General features: G+C 44.6%; 1 protein-coding gene across 2 annotated transcripts in view; it reads right to left on the bottom strand.

The window, feature by feature from the left end:
• The window catches only part of nsmaf (neutral sphingomyelinase (N-SMase) activation associated factor), an 82,781-nt gene that overhangs the window by 19,713 nt on the left and 39,275 nt on the right, over nt 1-23,793 (bottom strand). The window contains exons 14-26 of one of the 2 annotated variants that reach the window (XM_060933381.1): nt 19,830-19,909; nt 18,679-18,769; nt 18,446-18,509; nt 18,280-18,331; nt 18,075-18,195; nt 15,027-15,158; nt 14,789-14,831; nt 14,486-14,658; nt 14,286-14,394; nt 14,096-14,154; nt 13,908-13,975; nt 2,878-2,945; nt 2,657-2,780 (exon numbers count right to left, since the gene is read on the bottom strand). In XM_060933381.1, the coding sequence (XP_060789364.1) occupies nt 2,657-2,780; nt 2,878-2,945; nt 13,908-13,975; nt 14,096-14,154; nt 14,286-14,394; nt 14,486-14,658; nt 14,789-14,831; nt 15,027-15,158; nt 18,075-18,195; nt 18,280-18,331; nt 18,446-18,509; nt 18,679-18,769; nt 19,830-19,909 (1,184 nt within the window). The remainder of the gene's footprint in view (nt 1-2,656; nt 2,781-2,877; nt 2,946-13,907; nt 13,976-14,095; nt 14,155-14,285; nt 14,395-14,485; nt 14,659-14,788; nt 14,832-15,026; nt 15,159-18,074; nt 18,196-18,279; nt 18,332-18,445; nt 18,510-18,678; nt 18,770-19,829; nt 19,910-23,793) is intronic. The other variant, XM_060933389.1, reaches the window with a different exon arrangement.

The raw sequence follows: 23,793 nt of genomic DNA, 5'->3' as shown, positions 1-23,793 counted from the left end.
AGGGATTGTCGAAAGAGGGCACGCCCTCTTTCGAATGCTGACGTAATCAAGCCGGAAGTTTTGTTTGTTTTGATAGCAATCAGGAAAGTTTGAAAAAAGTAGGAAATTCAGTACAATGACTTAATCCAGCTTCCAGCTTCTGGTGGTCTGGTCTGCACTCTGACTGATGTGTGCACACTCTGGCCAGCAGGAGAAGAGGCGCGAAATGCTGCTGCTTGCCCTTCGCAGCGAGATGTACTCGTCGCTATGGCGTCAATATCAAAGCAGGAGGAGGAGGCGCAAACCGGCACGAACTGTCTATGGGTGCGAAGCGACCTCCTTGCCCTTCGGGTCAATATAAACACCCCCCCCCCCCCCCAATTTTTTTCTCATCGGATCTACACGATTCACGTAGGTCACCCATTTTGGTTTCAAAACGGCGAATTTCGCCGAAAAGTGAGGGATTTTCATGTATGCAATAATCAGCATTGGCCGGGGGTGGTGTTTGAGTATCCCTCCATACACAAATCAGTATACTCCCTACACCTAACCAATTGAGATGATGCATTCCATGAAAGAATGTTAAACTGGACTCGCTTTATTCCATGGAGAAATTATCACTATTATCAGCCACCTCAACATGTCTTCTCACAATGTTTCTCAACCACTGGGCCATGGCCCACTAATTTTTTTTCCAAGTCGAAGCTATTTTATACTCATAGTAGGGTACAATCGGTGGGTTGCATCTGACGTCACATCTGCCTCATGAAACTACGGTGATACTCCAGCTTGTGATGCTTTGTGATGGGTTATCGATGAAAATGAGGCATTTTGATGGCGATATACACGCGAGCTAAAAGCTGTGGTCACACAGTAGGTGAACACTTGACTGTCACGCCTTTGTGCGCTTGAGTCTGGCACAGCTCGAGCAGCCGCATGCGCTCATGGAGCACGTAACTTGTGTGCGTGCTTGGGACCCAGTCGTCATGTGAAACACCTGACGCTGATTTGAGCGCAAATCATCATGCACAGATATGGAAGCTGTTTTCACAGAGGCTTTGCAAAGCATTATTGTGGTCACGTTTGTTTCTAGCCGCGTTTATAACGCTGTTTAAATACTCTGCTTTCTGTTTTGCCTTTGTTTAAATAAATAAATAAATAAATAATCAATCCCACCACTTGGAAGATGCTCTGGACACCTACAGTAATGCATTAATGTCTGAGGACTAGTCAACTTGATAACTCTACGACTGCAGTTGTCATGAACAGTTTTGCACTCAAGTTTCCATCAATGAACAATTTATAACTTCAACAAAACATGCTTCATGTTAAAACTATAATGAATTTCCTGGTTTCACAGTTATACTTTGTGACTCTACAGGACACAGTTATTGAAGCGAGTTATTTATAAATCACACTGTCTGTTATCACCCAAATGAGGATGGGTTCCCTTTTGAGTCTGGTTCCTCTTCAGGTTTCTTCCTCGTGTCGTCTGAGGGAGTTTTTCCCCTTGCCCCTGTTCCCACAGGCTTGCTCATTGGGGATAAAATTAGCTCAAGTCTTTAATGTTCTGTAAAGCTACTTTGCGACAATGTCTATTGTTCAAAGTGCTATACAAATAAACTTGACTTGAATATCACACCTGCTAATAAACACTTCTTGCACTTAGATCAGTCTACTGCTGTCTGTCTTGTAGTGCCCTGATCCCCAGATCTTTAACCCAGCCACATATAAAAAAAAAGTTGTACTCTTCCACACTCTTCCAGGTTTTCATCTGTGTGTCCTTGTAGAACGACGTCTGCAGCACCAGGTAGTTCGAGATGTCGGGGAACTCAACAGATGGATAATTTACCAACTCGTAGGAAAAAATCCTTCTGTGTTAACGTATAAAGATCTAATCCCATTGAGTGGTTTCTATATCCACTTCTTTTGAGTGGACTTCTTGGTTTTAATAACTTGCTTGTTTGCTGCACACAAACATGGCAATAAGTTCTTGTGTTAATGGACCAGACTCCACTTTTGGATCATTAACCCCTTTTGGCTGAGAATGCCCTGCATGCATGGTTTTATGTTGGCTTCTGGTACATCCATACAGTTTTAAATACAATACCTACAATTAAACAGTTTGTTTGCAGTGCATTTATTTAATTCCTGGACTCCCTTGGGGATCTTTTTTTAACGGGCCCCGATGTGTTACAAGCATGAATAGGTGGGCCTTAAAGTAGAAAAGGTTGAGAACCCCTGTTCTAGAGTATTCTTAATTTTTAATTCTTTACAGCAGTGGACAAATCAAATTTATTAGTGAGATTCCTGGGCAAGTAAATGTTGGTTAGGCTAAAAAAGTGATAGCTAAAAATAATACAATAATATACAGTATTTACAATAAGGAAAAGTGTTATTTTATGGTTATTAAACCTTCTTGTCCATTGTGCAACTTTATATATTTAAAAAAAAAAAAAAACGCACACAACTCATAGCCCAGATACAAAAAGTGCTTGTCCTGAGCACCAGGGTTACTGATCTCTCCACTCGTGCTTTATATCTGGTGATGCGAAAAGGCATGCAAGGGTTAGATTATAACCATGCATAAACATGTCTATGGAAGTACTTCTGACATACTGCACGTTGTGTGGTTTTAACAGTAGAACACAGATTTGGGTGAATTCAGGCCTCTGACCTTTATAGTGGAGTCCCATGATGCCGTATAAAGCTGGTCTTCTCTCCAGCAAACCTGACTCACAGCATCATCATGACCCATGAGTGTGTCCTGTCTCCTGCCGTATGCTATCGAATAAAAGTAGCTAATGCCAGAGAAGGAAAAGGAAAGGCAACAGGATGACTTAGATAAAATAATCAGGTAAGCTGGCCCATAAGGATGAGAATTTTTTGGGTACTTACACATTATTATCCCATGAAGAACAAACCACAGTTTTATCCTCAGGCAATATCACACAAGAGGACAATGCCTAAATGGAGAAAGAGAGAGAGAAAGAAAAGAAGAAACCTTTACTTGTCACATGCACACTTCAAGCACAGTGAGATTCATCCTCTGCATTTAACCCATCTGAAGCAGTGAACACATGCACACACACCCAGAGCCGTGGGCAGCCATACGACAGTGCCCGGGGAGCAGTCAGGGGTAAGGTACCTTGCTCAAGGACAATTCAGCCCAAGGCTGCCCCACATTCACCTAACCTGCATGTCTTTGGACTGTGGAGGAAACCGGAGCACCCGGAGGAAACCCACACTAACACGGGGAGAACATGCAAACTCCACACAGAAAGGCCCTCGCCAGCCACTGGGCTCGAACCCAGAACCTTCTTGCTGTGAGGCGACAGTGCTAATCACTATACCACCGTGCCGCCAAGAGAGAGGACAGAGTTGTGTCAGGATTGCTTACATGTAGATAACTTGTTAATGGAATTAAAAATGTGTCACAACATCGTTCATACACTAAGTTCAGCATGTTTTACATTATGTTCTCAAAACCCAGTGTGGCAGCAGGGGCATGGTCAAGCGTCAGTCTGTGAATGGAGGGCGGAGTTAGGGAAGGTAAGGGGCGGAGGTAAGGCGGGTAGGTAAGGGGCGTAGTTAGGGTAGGTAAGGGGCGTAGTTAGGGTAGGTAAGGGGCGGAATCACTACACCTGATGGGAATTAACCTGGTGTTTGTGTGTCTTCCCCAGTGACCATGCCCTATAAAGAGGGTAGGGAGAGCGAGGGTAGGGAGAGCGAGGGTAGGGAGAGCGAGGGTAGGGAGCTCTCCCCCAACCTGGACGCTTGTGTGCGTGCATACGTGAGAGTGTGAATATAAAAGCTGAAAAGCTAAAATAGAGCTTTTGAGAACCAAGTTCTGGCCTGCTGTGCTTCTGTGCTCCACCCACCTAGAACTCTTGCTGCAGTGGTGCCGAAACCCAGGAGTCGGAGTACGGAAGAGAACAGCCCCATGGAGTCCTCCCCCTTCAAGGACCTGGTCCATGCCCTCGCCACGGCCCAACAGAGCCAGCACCAGGTGCTGGTCGCCCTCCGGAAGGAGCAAGAACAACGGTTCGACGCTCTGGTGCTGGCGCAGCAGGAAGATCGCCAGGCGTTCTGGCACCTGCTCGCGTCGGCGGGGTCTGCCATCACCACCGGCGCGGACCCTCCCCACCTCACCCTAACGAAGATGGGTCCACAGGACGACCCCGAAGCCTTCCTCGCTCTTTCTGAGCAGGCAGCAGAGGTGTGGGGTTGGCACCTCCTCCCCCTGCTAACGGGCGAGGCACAGCTGGCCGTGCTACAGCTCCCCGCCGACAGCCGGCTGGTCTACACCAACCTCCGCAGGGCTGTCCTCCAACATGTGGGGCGCACACCGGAGCAGCAGCGGCAGCACTTCAGCGTGCTGCGCTTGGAGGAGGTTGGCCGGCTGTTCACGTTTGGCCAGCAGCTCCGGGACACCTGCTGGCGGTGGCTGAGGGCTGACAACCACGACGCCGAGGGAATCATTGACCTGGTGGCGCTGGAACAATTCGTCGCCCGACTTCCAGAAGGTCCAGTGCCATCGCCCGGCATCGCTGGATCGGGCCATCGAGCTGGATCTGGCGGCTGTTCCGACAGCATGTCCCCTCTTCTCCCCTCTCTTCCTCTGTTCCTCCTCCTCGCCCCGTTCCCCCACCATGGAGGCGGGGGCCGGCTCCACCCCAGCCGGCCTGCCGCACCCGTGGTGCCCTATTGTTTCCTACTTCCGTGTCTGTGTCTTCCTCCCCTCAGGTGAGTGAACTCCGGAACACCGGTGCAGAGGGAGAGCCTGGGCCGGTATGCTGGCGCTGCAGGGAGCCGGGGCACCTCCAGCATCAGTGCTCGGCAATGGAGGTGGGCGCGGTGGTCCGGATCCCAGACGCGCCAGGGACCGCCCTCGATCGGGCCGGAGCATATCGCATACCGCCGAGTATCTAAGGGGATACATATCAGGCTTTGGTGGACTCCGGCTGTAATCAGACTTCCACCAAAGCCTGGTGCAAGACGAGGCATTGGGGAGAGCACAATTGGTGAAGGCGTTGTGCGCGCATGCGGATGTTCACAACTACTCTTTAGTGTCGGTCCACATTCTATTTCGAGGGGAGAAATTTAGAGTAAAGGCGGCGGTTAATCCTTGCCTTACTCACTCGATAATTTTGGGGACTGATTGGCCGGGATTTGGGGAATTAATGACTCATTTAGTGAAGAGTGGGGCCTGCCATAGTTTAGTGGGGGGAGGTCCCAGTGTGGCATTGGCGGGAGCAGCTGTCACAGAGCCATCTACGTCGTCAGTGCATCAGAGTGAGGAGCAGCCTGCTCCTCCTCCCTCTCTCGGGGATTCCCTCATGGATTTCCCGTTAGAGCGGTCATGGGACGGGACTCTGCAGCATGCATTTCACCAAGTGAGAGTAATCGATGGTCAAACACTCCAGCCAAACGCCACACCGTCCTCCCCCTATTTCTCCATTATGAAGGATAGGTTATACCGAGTGACGCAGGACACTCAGACTAAAGAACGGATAACTCAGCTTTTAATCCCAAAGAGCCGCCGGGAACTTGTATTCCAGGCGGCTCACTTTAATCCCATGGCCGGACACTTGGGGCGGGATAAGACACTAGCCTGAATAATGGCCTGGTTCTATTGGCCAGGGATTCGCGGCGATGTCCGTAGGTGGTGTACGGCGTGCTGCGAATGCCAGTTAATAAATCCCGCGGCCATTCCAAAAGCGCCTTTGCGCCCTCTGCCATTAATCGAGACCCTGTTCGAAAAAATTGTGATGGATTTTGTCGGACGATTAGATCGGTCAACACAAAGATATCGCCTTATTTTAGTTCTGGTGGACTATGCAACGCGATATCCGGAAGCAGTGCCTCTTCGCAATATCTCAGCACGTAGTATTGCAGAAGCGCTCTTCCGCATCATCTCCCGAGTCAGAATCCCCAAAGAGATTCTGACTGATCAAGGCACTACGTTTATGTCATGCACACTGCGCGAACTGTACGAGTTACTGGGAATTAAGCCTATCCGCACCAGCGTTTATCACCCACAAACGGATGGCTTAGTTGAACGGTTCAATCGCACCCTCAAAAACATAATTAAAACATTTGTAAGCGAGGACGCATGCAACTGGGATAAATGGCTCGAGCCCCTGTTATTCACAGTGCGAGAGGCCCCACAAGCCTCCACGGGGTTCTCTCCGTTCAAATTATTATACGGGTGTAAGCTGCGTGGCATTCTAGATGTGCTGCGTGAAAATTGGGAGGAGGGACCTTCAGCAAGTAAAAATGAAATTCAGTACGTTATCGACCTGCACGCCAAACTCTACACCCTCACGCACTTAACCCAGGAGAATTTGCGGCAGGCCCAAGAATGTCAAGTCCGTCTGTACGACAGGGGCACGCGCCTTAGGGAGTTCACACCAGGAGATAAAGTACTTGTGTTGTTGCCCACATCGAGCTCCAAATTAATCGCCAGGTGGCAAGGACCCTTTGAGGTCACACGGCGAGTCGGGGACGTCGACTATGAGGTGAGGCGGGGCATTACAGATTTACCACCTCAATCTGTTAAAACTTTGGAGCGAGGAGGTCCCCGTGGCGTTGGTGTCGGTGGTTCCAGAGAAGGCGGAGCTGGGGCCGGAGGCTCAAAAAGGAAAATTGACATCGCCCACCGCTCCAGTCCCCTGTGGAGACCACCTCTCCCCGACCCAACTCGCAGAGGTCGCCCAGTTGCAAACAGAATTTTCTGATGTGTTCTCGCCCCTGCCTGGCCACACCCACCTCATAGAACACCACATTGAGACGCCCCAAGGGGTAGTAGTGCACAGCCGCCCTTACATACCCCTTTTCCACCAAATCAGTTCCAGGGCTGGTTCGGAGCCAGTGCTGGTACTGGTTCACAACTCGTTCAACTTGCGAGCCAGCTGAGACCCAGCTTGCTTTTCCATCACTCGCGGTGCTAAGAGAAGACACGTCATTACGTCGCTGTATACGTCAGTTACGTCGTTGTATACGTCATTACGTCACTGTATATGTCATTACATCGCTGTATACGTCAGTTACGTCGCTACGTTTGCATAAACCTTGGCGCGAATATCGAAGCAAAAACAACGCGGAAGAAGCAGCAGCAGCAGCAGCAGCAGCAGCAACAACAACAATAATAAATGACTTCGCGTTTGTACAGCTGCTGCTTCTCGTCGCTTAAAAATAGCGATCTTTCACGGTCTTGTTATTGTTGTTGGTCTTAACAACTCCGCCCCCCCGCTGACGTAAGCAGTTCTTTCCTCTGGCCCAGCAGAGAGTTGGTGCTAGCCTGGAACCGGTTTTTCTGACCCCAGAGCCAGTTCTTTGTCAGTGGAAACAGAAAACCCGGTTCCAAACTAAGCACTGGCCCCGAACCAGCCCTGGAACTGCTTTGGTGAAAAAGGGGCAACAGACTGCCCGAACACAAAAAAATGGTGGTTCGGGAAGAACTCAAGGCCATGCTCCAAATGGGCATCATCGAGGAGTCCCACAGTGACTGGAGCAGCCCGGTGGTCTTGGTGCCCAAGGCCGACAGGTCGGTCCGGTTCTGTGTGGACTATAGAAAAGTCAACGCGGTGTCTAAATTCGATGCATACCTAATGACTCGTATTGACGAGTTGCTCGATCGATTAGGCACAGCTCGTTTATATTCGACACTGGATTTGACAAAGGGATATTGGCAGATCCCCTTGACTCCACTATCCCGAGAGAAAACGGCCTTTTCCACACCGTTTGGCTTACACCAGTTTGTCACACTTCCTTTTGGGCTGTTTGGGGCGCCCGCTACGTTCCAGCGGCATATGGATAGGGTCCTCCGTCCCCACGCCACCTACGCGGCCGCATACCTAGATGACATCATTATTTACAGTAATGACTGGCCGCGGCACCTAAAACACCTGAGAGCCATCCTTGGGTCGCTGAGGCGAGCGCGTCTCACACCCAACCCGAAGAAGTGTGCAATTGGGCGGGTGGAAGTACGGTATCTGGGCTTCCACTTTGGCAATGGGCAGGTGTGTCCCCAAATCAACAAGACAGCAGCGATTGCAGCCTGCCCGAGGCCCAAGACCAAAAAGGGGGTAAGACAGTTCCTGGAGCTGGCTGGCTACTATCGTAGGTTTATACCTAATTATTCGGACATCACCAGCCTGCTGACTGATCTCACTAAAAAGGGGGCACCAGATCCGGTCCAGTGGACGGAGCAATGCCAGCGGGCTTTCTCGGAGGTAAAGGCTGCACTGTGTGGGGGGCCACTATTACACTCCCCTGACTTCTCTCTCCTCTTTGTTTTGCAGACAGACGCGTCGGACAGGGGGCTGGGGGCTGTTCTGTCCCAGGAGGTGGAGGACCGTCCAGTGCTGTACGTCAGCCAGAAGCTGTCGGTGCGCAAGGGCCTTTACAGCACAATAGAAAAGGAGTGCCTCGCCATCAAGTGGGCAGTCCTCACCCTCCGCTACTACCTGCTGGGGCGCCCTTTCACCCTCTGTTCAGACCACGCGCCCCTGCAGTGGCTCCACCACATGAAGGATGCCAACGCGTGGATCACCCGTTGGTAGCTGGCACTCCAGCCATTTAATTTTGAGGTGGTCCACAGGCTGGGGGCGCAGATGGTCATGGCAGACTTCCTCTCCTGTCAAGAGGGAGGGAGGGTGGGTGAGAGGGGAGTCGGCTTCAGGCCGGACGGCTCCCCGGCCTGAGTCGGGCGGTGGGGGTATGTGGCAGCGGGGGCGTGGTCAAGCATCAGTCTGTGAATGGAGGGCGGAGTTAGGGAAGGTAAGGGGCAGAATCACTACACCTGACGGGAATTAACCTGTGTTTGTGTGTCTTCCCCAGTGACCGTGCCCTGTAAAGTGGGTAGGGAGAGCAGAGGAAGGGAGCTCTCCCCCAACCTGGATGCTTGTGTGCATGTGTGAATATAAAAGCTGAAAAGCTAAAATAAAAGAGTTTTTGAGAACTCAGTTCTGGCCTGCCGTGCTTCTGTGCTCCACCTACCTGGAACTCTTGCTACACCCAGCTAGTGGGAAGAATCCCCCAAAAACTATAAAAGTAAAGAAATAAAGTACATAAAAATGCTTTGGAAAAAGTAAAAGATTATGAGATGATAAACAGCTGAAGAGGAAACTTGAAAATGAATTATTAATTAGTTTTTATAATTCATTTTCATGGACGTGAAATGATCACTGAGAAAGTGTGGAAGCTGAAGTTAGGATTGAACATGTGACAAAGAAAAATGTTAGTGTGCCAGAAATGAAAATAAAAAAAAAGGTCTATCAAATTCCAATATGCAACTGAGATCCATGCAACCACAGCAAGGGCAGGCTGGATGTGTTTACTATGTGCAGAAATGCAACATGAAGCAATGTATTATTGATGGAGAACACAGAAAGAGCAACCTTTATGTCCCTTAAAACAAGTTTTGTGTACTATTAAACATAATACAGATATGGCTTATTATTACTAAGTGAGAATGTTTTTAAGAGAATAAAAAATGTAACGTCAAGGATGTAGTAGCTCATCTAAAAAAAAAAAAGTCAAAGTCCCTTCCCCGCCAAGATCTGGTCTTCCCAGGCAGTCTCCTGTCCCAGCACTACCCAATTCCTTTAAGGTGTATGGGTGTGGCGCCAATCTCAGATTCGTTAGCCCTTGGCCTCTCGTCTATATATAGCTAGGGTTACAGTGGGGGGCTAGTCCTCTGGTAACCGCGAGAGTTTGACTCCCCACTCACATGCCTTGCCAAATGACCATTTTTATGATGGTCTTTGGTATGACCCGACCGTGAGTAGAACTCACGATCTCCTAGTTGAGAGGCGGACACACTTTCTTCTAGTCAGAAGAAAATTTGTTAAGTTGACCTAATTACTAATTTGTTAACAAAAAACTGACAATACAACGACCAGGTTTTGTGCAGAAGGTCTCATTCTTTCAAATAAAACAATCAGAACTGAAATCCATTGAGAATGGAGGGAGGAGATACGATTTAACTGAAAAACAATTGCTTACAACAAGAAAATCAACAAAAAACAACAAAGTTTTGTTCCCTGAGGGAAGATCTACCCAAAACATCGATCAGAACTGAAATTGGGTGAGAACTGCGAGAGAAGATACAATTCTAATAAGTCCCAAAATTCGTCAAGTTGACCTAATTAGCAGATCGTTAGCAAAAATTTGACAAAACAGTGACCAAGTGTTGTGCAGGATGACTTGTTCTTTCAAACAAAACAATCAGAACTGAAATCCACTGAGAACACAGGGAGGAGATACAATTTAACTGAAAAGTTGTAAACAAATTGTTTACAACAGGAAAATCAAATAAACAAATGACCAAGTTTTGTTCCTCAAGGGAAGATCTACCCAAAGCATCAATCAGAACAACTGGAATCGGATGAGAAATGAGAGAGGGGAGATACAATTCTAATGACAGACCTGGAAAATTTGTTCATTTGACCTAATTACTAACTCGTCAGCAAAAACATTGACAAAACAATGACCAAGTTTTGTGCGGAGTGAAGAGTTCTTTCAAACAAAACAATCAGAACGGAAATCTGTGGAGAACTGATGGAGATACGATTTAACAGAACTGTGGACGATGGATGCCACGGCAAGAGTTCATCAGCCTTATGGCCAGATGAGCTAATAAAAGGCTGCTTTTCTTGGTTTCGTTGAGCTCAGGATATTCACTAAGGCACCGACTGTTGTTCAGTTGTGAAAAATTCTCAGTAAAACCAGAGTGAAGTGTAATGATAGTAGATAGCCATCGTTTGTGCTCACATTTTTGGTACAGCACACTGGCTGCAAAGCTTTGAACAACTTGGAAGAAGTCTTACATTTTTTTTTGTACTCCAGTTAAAGGGGAACTGAAGGCAAATTTTTTATCATCAAAATTCTATTTCTCTCATTTTATTAAATGTAGGAATGCATTTCTGACAGCTATTTTGTCACTGCTATAGCAAGTTATGAGAGTTTGAAATATGCTCTGTAATATATCAGTCCATATGCCAAAGCAATGGCTGTAAACGAGATTCATCGAGACCTGTGCAAGATATCGTAGGACGGAAGTAAAACGTACAGCGGAAATCAAACCATGTCCAAAATCGCTCACTCGTTCACTACTCACTATATAGGGAATTACTATATAGAGGACTATACAGTGAGCTCATTGGTAAAATGAAAAAACGCTTTCGGACACTAGTCTGTCGCGCTGGTATTTACGTCATTACTGTCGCACAATTAAAACATGCCAGATCAGTCGGCTGGTGGGTTTTCAAAATAATAAACACATGCATGTGTTTTTGTGATAAATCCATATTATACTGAGTGTATTTCCCATATTAATCAATACAAAGTACCCACATCTTTCAGTTCTTTTAAATCAAGGCTCAAGACTTTCTTCTTTGCCGCTGCCTTTTATTAAATCAAATTTGAGGCTTTTGATTTGATTTCTTTCCACGCGACCGCAATGCATGATGGGATATATTGCTTTGGTTAGTGACCATCGTTGTATACTACTTTTCATGATGCATTGTGGGATACTTTGAGTGCACTTTGAGTTGTTTCCCAACCTTTCTTGAGCCATGGCACATATTTTACATTCGAAAAATCCCACGGCACACCACCAAACAAAAATGTCACAAAAAGTATATATATATAATGAAATATAATGATCATCTAGTCTCAGTTTACTCACAATTTACTTACTCAGTGTGAAACCTGGGCCTGTTTAGTTGAACACAAAGCTGATATACTCGCAGGAATTGAAGAAAGACATACACGAAGATCTTCCTCAACAGCTCTGAGTCTCTCTCCTTTTTTAGTTTTTATAGCAGTCATGCTTGAAAAGCCCAGCTCGCATAGATAGGTTGTGGAAAATCACCTTTTTTGCTTTCTTCTGACCTTTACTCATACTACGGCCTTCATCTGGATCATAATTTTCTCCAGGACCCAGTTTGGATTGTGTACTTTTTCTTTTCAAATATTTATCCATTGCTATCACCGCTGTCACACCTGAACCATTACTAATTCTATTGTTTGAATGGCAACAGGTAGATACACAGGTTAATTAGCTACCTGCTGCCATCTAGTGGAAGAGTATTTAATTGTTCTGCCTGTCACTATACGTCACTGGCATAGACGAACAAAGACAAATTATTTGCAGTAAATAAATAATTTTCGGAACAATTAAGTGAAATTGGATAATTTCCCATAGTACACATGATTATCTCTCACGGCACACTAATGTGCCGCGGCACAGTGGTTGGGAATCGCTGATATAGGGTGTAAATAATCCGTACTAAGGTTTCGGACAGCACTACAAAATGGCGTCCTCACTATAGACCCCTTTCACTGACGTCACCCGAAACCGGAAGTAAACAGACCCTGCGCCATTTTGGAAGACCAACAAACTCGTGATAAGGGGATAATAACGGCAGCGGTATGCGAACCCACGAGAATAAAGTGGAGTGGCAAACGACTTAAACAAACAAATCTGAGCTGTTTTATTTATGATTTATTGGCCCAACAGTAGACTTGAAAGAAACCTGTGTGAGACTTGGCAAAAAACTGTGGATATAATGGATAAGTCTGTGCATGATCTGCGGACACTTTGAGGTAAGCAAACGCAAGAAATTCAGATTTAAAACATGCTAAAGTGGCCCCAAGTTGATAACTGTATGAGGAGCAAGCCTCCCAGACTTCTACAATTTAATAATAATAATAATAATAATAATAATAATAATAATAATAATAATACTTTAGGATGGTTTGGGGCTTGCTCGCTGCTGCCAGGTTGGTTGTTGAGTAGCCTGACTGTTTTTTTTTTCCTTGCGTGTGGTATCATTGTTGACACGAGGTTGTTTTTTGAACATGCCAATGCGGACACGATTTCCCCTGATGAGTTATGACTTCAGACGCGATGCGTGTGGAGTCCGCGTGATATGTGTGTAAGATAGGCTTCTCATGTGTTTGGAGATCCACGCTCCGAGACAAGCGCAAGCACACACACCCCCAAGGGAAAAAAAAGGGGCCCCCCGAAAATATCGGCATAGTTCGAACACTGAGTGTAGGCACTGGGTGTAAACAACAAATAGTTTACAATGTCTGGGTAGCAAACAGACGGCAGAATTGGTGTCCGGTCCTCCTTACGTTTCCATTCTCCCTTGCCCCGAGTCTTATCATATGGGTCAAACCCATCAATCACAGCCAGTTTCTCCACATACCGTGCCCTTTCTGCAACTGGTAATGTACTCACATAACCAGAATTATCATCCATCGTGTCACTTTACTCTCGCTCGTACTTTGTTTTATATTGTGAGTGCATGTACTTGGTCTTCCAATATGGCGCCTAACAAAATCTCGCGGCGCGGTGACGTCATGTGAAAGGGGTCTATATAGTGCCCTATATAGTGAGTAGGGAGCGATTTCAGACACAGGGGTGATCAACATCTGCCAATGTTGTCAAAAGACGCGCGCGCCCTCTTTCGAATGCTGATGTAATCAAGCCGGCAGTTTTGTTTTGATAGCAATCAGGAAAGTTTGAAAAAAGTAGGCAGTAATCGTCATTTAAACTTTTTTTTGTGCAATACTTCGTTTGGAAAACTGTATTTCAAAATGGCAGCGCTGACACTTCACGTTCCAAAGTCTCGCACAAGTCTCATGAAGATCGCGTGGATAAGCGACGCCTGCCGTGGACCAAACGAACTAAATTCAACATGGCTAAAAACCGAAAAGGCCGATAAGTATAATATTTAATTGCAATTAGTTGCCAATACGAGTCACGATATAAGGTTAGTGAAACCGAAAACGTAATTGAGTAACACGTTAATTAATAAATAAAGCAAGTTTAAAAATGACTTCAGTTCCCCTTGAAAAAAAAAAAAAAGGTAATGGTTTAAGTGAGAAGTTTAAAAGCATAGACTGATTACCATGTTGGAAAAGGACACACTCCTCTGTAGTGCACTGCTTTCTTTAGAAAACATTTTTAAGGTAGAGTCTGTAATAAAAACGAAGAGGTAAATTCTAAAACACAGTCAACAATAAATAAAACACACAAAAAAAGTCAACAATAGAGATTATTCAGTGTGTGCACTGTGATTCACTGCTGATCCTTTACCTTGAGATGTTGTGAAAACTGATGCACCATTTAGGGTCACTGCAATTCCTGTCACTGGCCTGAAAGGAACAATTAGACACTGACTTCAACATGACAACACACACACACACACACACACACACACACACACACACACACACACACACACACACAATACAAACACAAATGAGCAAAATACAGGCAAACATACTCTTTGTGTATCTTGTGACTGGACTGCAGTGTGAGTTTGTTCATGTTGCTCCAGGCAAGTGTCTTACTTTCCTCCGTCAGATCCTCAAACGATTCCATACTGGGAGAACCTGAATATGGACATTAGTGTACACTTAACAGAAATGAACCAGAGGTACTATACTTGACCGATGTGATGTGTGTTAATGAAGAATTCAGTACTGAAACCTGGCGAGAGGTCAGTGGACGACGTGCTGAGGCTCGTCCCTGCTGAGACGTTGTGGAATCGAGGTGTGATGCGTTGAGGATGAGGTTTGGTGAAAAGCTGTCGGGGAGTCTGACCAAACTCCAGAATCTGTGTCAGCATCGCTATCTTCTGATCTGGGTCCTCGATACTACACAATTTCCAAAAGACAAGCATAAAAATGATATACGGTTATAAATGATGACAAAAATCTACATACAATATAAGCTGCCAATATAAAATGAAATAATCAAGAGAAATCAAAGTTAGTGATTAATTACCTGTCACAGTCGATGCCACCCTCATATGTTAATGGATGAAAAACTGGAAGTAAAAAAGGCAGATAAGTAAAATGAATTCATTTCTCGCGTGTATTTCTCTGGGTGTTCAAGCATGTGTATTTGTACTGTTATGGGATGCCAAATCAGTGCTGCCTGTGTTTATAAAACCACCTTTAGGGAGTGTCTGTGTGTGTGTGTGTGTGTGTGTGTGTGTGTGTGTGTGTGTGTGTGTGTGTACCATTGTGGGCTGCAATAGCTTCACTCCCTCTCTGTTTGTAACCAAAGATCAAATTGATCCACTCGTGCAAGTGCTCAGACACATACTGACTCTCCAATGCAGAGCGCATCTTCTGCAGAAAATCTTCCACATCTACACACACACACACACACACAGGAGTGGAAAGAAAGAACATATGCACGTATAAAACATACATGGGCACATCTCATTTCTTTATCAGGTTTCCTTTCCTTGCCTCTAAACTCATTTCTCTGAGGAAGCTCGGAAGAGACACGAGGACTGTATGAAACAAGGATGAACAAATTTTCCAAATGAGACGCTCCAGTTCAATGAACTCGACTTCACAGGGCATAATGAATCTGCATACACATCCAGTACCAATCAAAAGTTTGGACACACCGAATACAATGGTTTTTCTTTATTTTTATTAATTAAAAAACACTTCATGAGAGATGCTGACATAGTCACGTCTTTTCTCTGGGCTTGGATTGCTTGGTGGCGCCCATCTCCTCTCCAAGCATATTCTCACCTACGGTCAATTTATGGCCCTTTTCCACTACCCTTTTTCAGCTCACTTCAGCTCGCTTCAGCTCACTTCAGCCCGACACGGCTCGCGTTTCGACTACCAAAAAACAGCACGACTCAGCTCGCTTCAGCCCTGCTTAGCCCCTAAAACTCGCACCGTTTTGGAGTGGGGCTGAAGCGAGCCAAAGTGAGCCGAGTGAGGCTGGGGGCGTGAGCAGACACTCCCCTGTGCACTGATTGGTGAGGAGGAGTGTCCTCACATGCCCACACACGCCCCGCGAGCGCGCTGGGATCTGTAAACACCGTAAACCCGGAAGAAGAAGAATTACGAATTACGAGAATTTCTGAAGCCTTATGCGCCTCGCCTCATCTATACGCTCTTGCCAGTATCTGTTGGCGTTGTCGGTGACAACAAGCCACAGCACCAAGACCAGCAACACTAACGACTCCATGTCATCCATGTTTATTGTTTACTATTCGGGTCGTGAGACTACTGCTTAAAAGATCACTGAATCAGTGACATACAGAGCATCGTGGACGAGTTCGCGGAGCGCAAGGCTCGTCGTATGCCCTTCAAATAATGCGCGCAGTAGGCTATTGATGTTTTATTATGAGCCATGTACAGTATGTCGCCTAATGTTTTTTTGTTTCTGAGTTACATGTTCGTTTGAAGGACTTAATGTACAAAATAACATAGTTGCACCCCGTAGTGTTGAAATTGGTAAACACAGTGCATTCAGTGAGGTTTGCACCGCCCTCCTTTTATTTCTGACTCTTCCTGTCACCGTTGCAACCTCTGAGCGCTCATTCGTATGCCCTTCAAATAATGTGCGCAGTATAGGCTATTGATGTTTTATTATGAGCCATGTACAGTATCCTAATGTTTTTTGTTTCTGAGTTACATGTTCGTTTGAAGGACTTGATGTACTAAATAACATAGTTGCACCCGGTAGTGTTGAAATTGGTAAACACCGCAGTTGCGGACATTTTGTAGCCTAAAATGATGTTATGATAAGCTTTAATAAAGGGCCCGGTCATTTGCCCCGCCCCCGGCCCGGCTCTGACTTGTTCCGCCACTGTCACTGATGTCACTGTTTGCGCTGCTTAACGACATCACGTGACGTCCATCCACTTTCGCTAACTCCACCCAATGTGTCCACCCACTTCCAGCCAGCACGGTTCAGCGCGGTTGTAGTCGAAATGCAACTCCAACAGCCCCGCTCAGCTCGACTCAGCTCGACTCGGCACGGCACGGCTCAGCCGCGTTTGTAGTGGAAAAGCGGCATGAGAGTCACCAGTTAACCTAACCTGCATGTCTTTGGACTGTGGGGGAAACCGGAGCACCCGGAGGAAACCCACGCAGACACGGGGAGAACATGCAAACTCCATACAGAAAGGCCCCTGTCGGCCACTGGGCTCGAACCCAGGACTTTCTTGCTGTGAGGCAACAGTGCTAAACACTACACCACCGTGCCGCCCAGTTTCGTTGTACAATGTAGAAAATAGTCAAAATACAGGGAAATCTATGAATGAGTAGGGGTGTCCAAAAATAATTCTACCATTTTTCATATGCACACGGTGATAAATGATATTTATAATATTGCGGCAAATAAGATGATTTTTTTTCGCGGTCCAAATCCTGCACTCTGATTGGCTGGTGAGCGGGTCTGTATCCTACGGTACGGACCCCGGTCACCGACCTTTGGCGACTCGCTCGTTCACAACAACAAACATGGTAGCATTTTTTTGTCAACATTTATCTTTTTTTATGAGATTTATTTATAAGATTATCAAAAATCTTATCAATTTTTGCCAGCATTTCTCAGGAGAATAGCATTAATTTTGCAGCATGGATAGCGATAACGACAGTGTTCACAGCGAAAGCGAGTTTTACTACCCTGAGGAAGAAGAAATAAAAGACAACATTTTAGGAGAAAGCTAAAAACCTCTAACTTGCTAACGCCGAGCAAAAACATGGCTGAATCCTGAATGACTCCTATTTGTATAAATAGGGGACTACATAGGCGGCAAAATGTAGTTTTTTTTTCCTGCCATGGAAGTGCACTTGTATACCGAGGAGAAAGCAATTTGCATTACAGCTGTGAATGAGGATTCAAAATGGCGGCTCGCCTCGGCTCGGTTTCCCCTTTCGGGCGCTCTCGTTTTCTGTTAGAATTTGGTAAAGAAAAAAAATAAATGTGTGTTATTTACCAGCTTAAGGTCAGTCCATATGGTGAAATACCGTGACCTCGGCCTTGAATACTGACCGAAGCCCTCTTTCAAGACCTCAGTCACAGTATTTCACGATACAGACCTCCCAGCTGGTAAATAACATGTACGCATTGTAATTCCTTTGCATTCCAGTACTGTAATTAACATCTCCTTAATTCTTTAATCCAGTTCTTCAGCTGATGCCTGCAGTCATTGAGGAGCTAGCAAATCTTTAAATGTCCTTACAGGAGTCAAGAAGAGAGACTTCCAGATCAAGGGTACTGAAGTATTTTATTGATAATTTTACACTACCTGTGGCCCAGGGAGGCAGCTCCACATCATCTACTCGCCCACCGCATTGCCTCCGACCCAGATTTAAACCCAGCATGTTCTTCAGAAAACTGCAGTCTGTGCCATAGAACTCAGGAATCAACTGAAACACACACACACACACACGTTTATGTACACAGGGTCTAGTTTGCAAGTATTTGCTAATCACCATGTCCAGGCCTCTCACCTCTTTAAAGTCAGTGCCTCCCTCTAAGCAGTTCTTCCAGGTATCACCAATACTACCCACAGACAAACATTCAGGATATTTTTTTGGGGGGAGGAAAGAGAGTAATTCATGCTACAAAGTAATGACAGAAGTGCATTTATACATTTTTATATGTATATGATGGTACCTGTTGAACATTCGGTCTGCATGGTCATAACGGCCGTTCTGCAAACACAGCATGTGCTCTGGAGCTTCAGAGGAGAAGCAAACACATGCAAACCCACAGAGAGAGACCGAGAGAGAGAGAGAGAGAGAGAGAGAGAGAGAGAGAGAGAGAGAGAGAGAGAGGGAGGAATTGCATTAAGAAAAGATGCAGCGAAAGCCTTCACCTGGTGGAAATCAGCAGTGTGCGAGACTCACCCACTCTCACGAGGTAGAAGAGGACGTATCCAGGAGAGGAGTAATGACTACCGTACATGAAACAAGGTTCAGGCATGTCCTTGTAACGCTCCTATATCAGACGTTCAAACGCACATGCACAAAAATTCTCAAAGACTGAATTGAAAAATAAAATTGGCTGCTTTTATTAACACTTTAAAAGACATTATTAAATCAGGGAATAACAGCATTAATTATTTTACCACTTTTAATTTGTAAGTTTAACACAAATCACACTAGATTTACCCCATGATCACAGTTTCATTCAGTAATATACTAAAATCTATTTAATACCATCACGAACATTAATTACTACTGTAGAATGCTTAAGAGTGAAGGAGGTGGTTCATGATTTTGGACTTTTATCTATTTTGGAAATGTTGTGATGAGACGCTGTAATCCTTCTTCCATGGTTTTCATCAAGGCCTGAAGAGTGACATTGCTAATATAATTCTTTAATCTGACTGCAGAGAGAGAGAGTGTGTTCGGCTACAGTAAGTAGTATCGATTTTCTTCTCAATTCCTTCTGCAGTGAAATACAAAACCTTTGTTTTTCATTTTCTGCCCCCTAGTGGACACTTTACTTTATGTGCAAGCATGAAGGCAGATAGGTCCGTATGTGAGATCTTGCACAACGGAGTCATAAATGCATGAATACATGTATTTATCAAAATGAGCCATCTGTATTCATGGTAAAAATGTTAAACTCGACATTTTCACTCTGGGATAAATTTGACAAAAATTTGCAAATCAATCAAAGCTTCCACAAGGATGTGCCAAAGTTACAGCTACTCTGCAGCCCATGGATGGAGCACCAGAGACTGAGGCTACAGCTCATATAGCAGCTAAGGGAATGAAGTTATCGAGCTTTTCCAGGAGTAATCAATCTCTAAAGCACTGTAATCAGAGTCACATTTCCTATTACAGCATGTGCCCTTGCTGCACAGAGACGAGCTGTAACACTCATCTCACGACATTGATTTAGAGGTGGCAGAGAGCAATTTATTATTCAATTTGAACCTTTTCCTTCGGAAGCCTAAAAATATTCACTATCTATCTGGAAGATTTTTTCCAGGCCTGACCCTGTGGATTCAAATTCAGAGTTGGGTGTTAGTAGCCATGCATGTCCTTACCAGTAGCCTTTCCAGTCTCTCTTTGTTTAAAGCTCCCACAGGTTTACTGAGGTCCCGAAAAGAGGCAGAGTTCAGCAAATCTAACAGAAACGAGCACACATCAAGATATTAGCACTATGGACAATTCCAAGGTTTTATAATATTAACCACTAAAAGTTTGGCAGCTAATAACTAAGCTGTATTTTATACTAATCACTTCTTTCTTTCTTTTTCAAGACACAGGTGTAAAGACCGGGTACACTAAGGTACAACCCCGATTCCAAAAAAGTTGGGACAAAGTACAAATTGTAAATAAAAACGGAATGCAATAATTTACAAATCTCAAAAACTGATATTGTATTCACAATAGAACATAGACAACATATCAAATGTCGAAAGTGAGACATTTTGAAATTTCATGCCAAATATTGGCTCATTTGAAATTTCATGACAGCAACACATCTCAAAAAAGTTGGGACAGGGGCAATAAGAGGCTGGAAAAGTTAAAGGTACAAAAAAGGAACAGCTGGAGGACCAAATTGCAACTCATTAGGTCAATTGGCAATAGGTCATTAACATGACTGGGTATAAAAAGAGCATCTTGGAGTGGCAGCGGCTCTCAGAAGTAAAGATGGGAAGAGGATCACCAATCCCCCTAATTCTGCGCCGACAAATAGTGGAGCAATATCAGAAAGGAGTTCGACAGTGTAAAATTGCAAAGAGTTTGAACATATCGTCATCTACAGTGCATAATATCATCAAAAGATTCAGAGAATCTGGAAGAATCTCTGTGCGTAAGGGTCAAGGCCGGAAAACCATACTGGGTGCCCGTGATCTTCGGGCCCTTAGACGCCACTGCATCACATACAGGCATGCTTCTGTATTGGAAATCACAAAATGGGCTCAGGAATATTTCCAGAGAACATTATCTGTGAACGCAATTCACCGTGCCATCCGCCGTTGCCAGCTAAAACTCTATAGTTCAAAGAAGAAGCCGTATCTAAACACGATCCAGAAGCACAGATGTCTTCTCTGGGCCAAGGCTCATTTAAAATAGACTATGGCAAAGTGGAAAACTGTTCTGTGGTCAGACGAATCAAAATTTGAAGTTCTTTATGGAAATCAGGGACGCCATGTCATTCGGACTAAAGAGGAGAAGGACGACCCAAGTTGTTATCAGCGCTCAGTTCAGAAGCCTGCATCTCTGATGGTATGGGGTTGCATTAGTGCGTGTGGCATGGGCAGCTTACACATCTGGAAAGACACCATCAATGCAGGTTCTAGAGCAACATATGCTCCCATCCAGACGACGTCTCTTTCAGGGAAGACCTTGCATTTTCCAACGTGACAATGCCAAACCACATACTGCATCAATTACAGCATCATGGCTGTGTAGAAGAAGGGTCCGGGTACTGAACTGGCCAGCCTGCAGTCCAGATCTTTCACCCATAGAAAACATTTGGCGCATCATAAAACGGAAGATACGACAAAAAAGACCTAAGACAGTTGAGCAACTAGAATCCTACATTAGACAAGAATGGGTTAACATTCCTATCCCTAAACTTGAGCAACTTGTCTCCTCAGTCCCCAGACGTTTACAGACTGTTGTAAAGAGAAAAGGGGATGTCTCACAGTGGGAAACATGGCCTTGTCCCAACTTTGAGATGTGTTGTCATGAAATTTAAAATCACCTAAGTTTTCTCTTTAAATGATACATTTTCTCAGTTTAAACATTTGATATGTCATCTATGTTCTATTCTGAATAAAATATGGAATTTTGAAACTTCCACATCATTGCATTCCGTTTTTATTTACAATCTGTACTTTGTCCCAACTATTAGGAACACCTGCTATTTTATAAATGCAGTTAACTTTTTTTTTTTAACTTGCTTTAACAATACAAGTTGGAGTTTTGCAAAAATCCAGATCCCTACCGAGCAAACCAGAGATGACAGCATCACGGAAAAACTCCCCAGGACGACATGACAAAGAAACCTTGAGAGGAACCAGCCTCAAAAAGGAACCCACTCTATTCTGGGTGACACTGAATCATGGGATTACAGTTGTATACTATGATGTCAAACAGTATCAAGTGTGCTATCAGGATCCCTGGGATGAGCACAGGATAGTCATTATGATTAGAGCAGCAGTTCTTCAGAACAAGTCTATGATATCAAGTATCCACTGAAGCAAGGGTGAGAGTTGGAAATAAATGGTTGTTCTGGAACTAACAGAAAATGGGTCACAATTGCAGAAGCTCCAACCAGAAGTAGTACAACAAGCTACAGTTTAATCTACTGTACATGGCAAAAGGAGCTTAATGAAACTGAAGCTACATCCATGATCAGCATCAACTCCTTCCAGTACACTGACCCAAAGTAGCTACATAACTTGAAAATCTGGTATTCGTAAAAATCTCAATTTCAGAAATGGAGTGTGTGCCCTATTCCTGTGCCTGAGTGCACGTAAACTGATACACAAATAAAGAAGACTAACTAATTTAACATTTGACTTGATCAACTTCAAAATCATATACAACCCCGATTCCAAAAAAAGTTGGGACAAAGTACAAATTGTAAATAAAAACGGAATGCAATGATGTGGAAGTTTCAAAATTCCATATTTTATTCAGAATAGAACATAGATGACATATCAAATGTTTAAACTGAGAAAATGTATCATTTAAAGAGAAAAATTAGGTGATTTTAAATTTCATGACAACACAACATCTCAAAAAAGTTGGGACAAGGCCATGTTTCCCACTGTGAGACATCCCCTTTTCTCTTTACAACAGTCTGTAAACGTCTGGGGACTGAGGAGACAAGTTGCTCAAGTTTAGCGATAGGAATGTTAACCCATTCTTGTCTAATGTAGGATTCTAGTTGCTCAACTGTCTTAGGTCTTTTTTGTCGTATCTTCCGTTTTATGATGCGCCAAATGTTTTCTATGGGTGAAAGATCTGGACTGCAGGCTGGCCAGTTCAGTACCCAGACCCTTCTTCTACGCAGCCATGATGGTGTAATTGATGCAGTATGTGGTTTGGCATTGTCATGTTGGAAAATGCAAGGTCTTCCCTGAAAGAGACATCGTCTGGATGGGAGCATACAGTGGTGCTTGAAAGTTTGTGAACCCTTTAGAATTTTCTATATTTCTGCATAAATGTGACCTAAAACATCATCAGATTTTCACACAAGTCCTAAAAGTAGATAAAGAGAAGCCAGTTAAACAAATGAGACAAAATAATACTTGGTCATTTATTTATTGAGGAAAATGATCCAATATTACATATCTGTGAGTGGCAAAAGTATGTGAACCTTTGCTTTCAGTATCTGGTGTGATCCCCTTGTGCAGCAATAACTGCAACTAAACGTTTGCTATAACTGTTGATCAGTCCTGCACACCAGCTTGGAGGAATTTTAGCCCGTTCCTCCATACAGAACAGCTTCAACTCTGGGATGTTGGTGGGTTTCCTCACATGAACTACTCGCTTCAGGTCCTTCCACAACATTTCCATTGGATTAAGGTCAGGACTTTGACTTGGCCATTCCAAAACATTAACTTTATTCTTCTTTAACCATTCTTTGGTAGAACGACTTGTGTGCTTAGGGTTGTTGTCTTGCTGCATGACCCACCTTCTCTTGAGATTCAGTTCCTGGACAGATGTCCTGACATTTTCCTTTAGAATTCACTGGTATAATTCAGAATTCATTGTTCCATCAATGATGGCAAGCTGTCCTGGCCCAGATGCAGCAAAACAGGCCCAAACCATGATACTACCACCACCATGTTTCACAGATGGGATAAGGCTCTTATGCTGGAATGCAGTGTTTTCCTTTCTCCAAACATGACGCTTCTCATTTAAACCAAAAAGTTTTATTTTGGTCTCATCCATCCACAAAACATTTTTCCAAAAGCCTTCTGGCTTGTCCACGTGATCTTTAGCAATCTGCAGACAAGCAGCAATGTTCTTTTTGGAGAGCAGTGG

This window comes from Neoarius graeffei, chromosome 1 (genome assembly GCF_027579695.1).
Source record: "Neoarius graeffei isolate fNeoGra1 chromosome 1, fNeoGra1.pri, whole genome shotgun sequence".
NCBI classification, from domain to species: Eukaryota; Metazoa; Chordata; class Actinopteri; order Siluriformes; family Ariidae; genus Neoarius; species Neoarius graeffei.
This window is presented reverse-complemented; position numbering and strand designations above follow the sequence as displayed.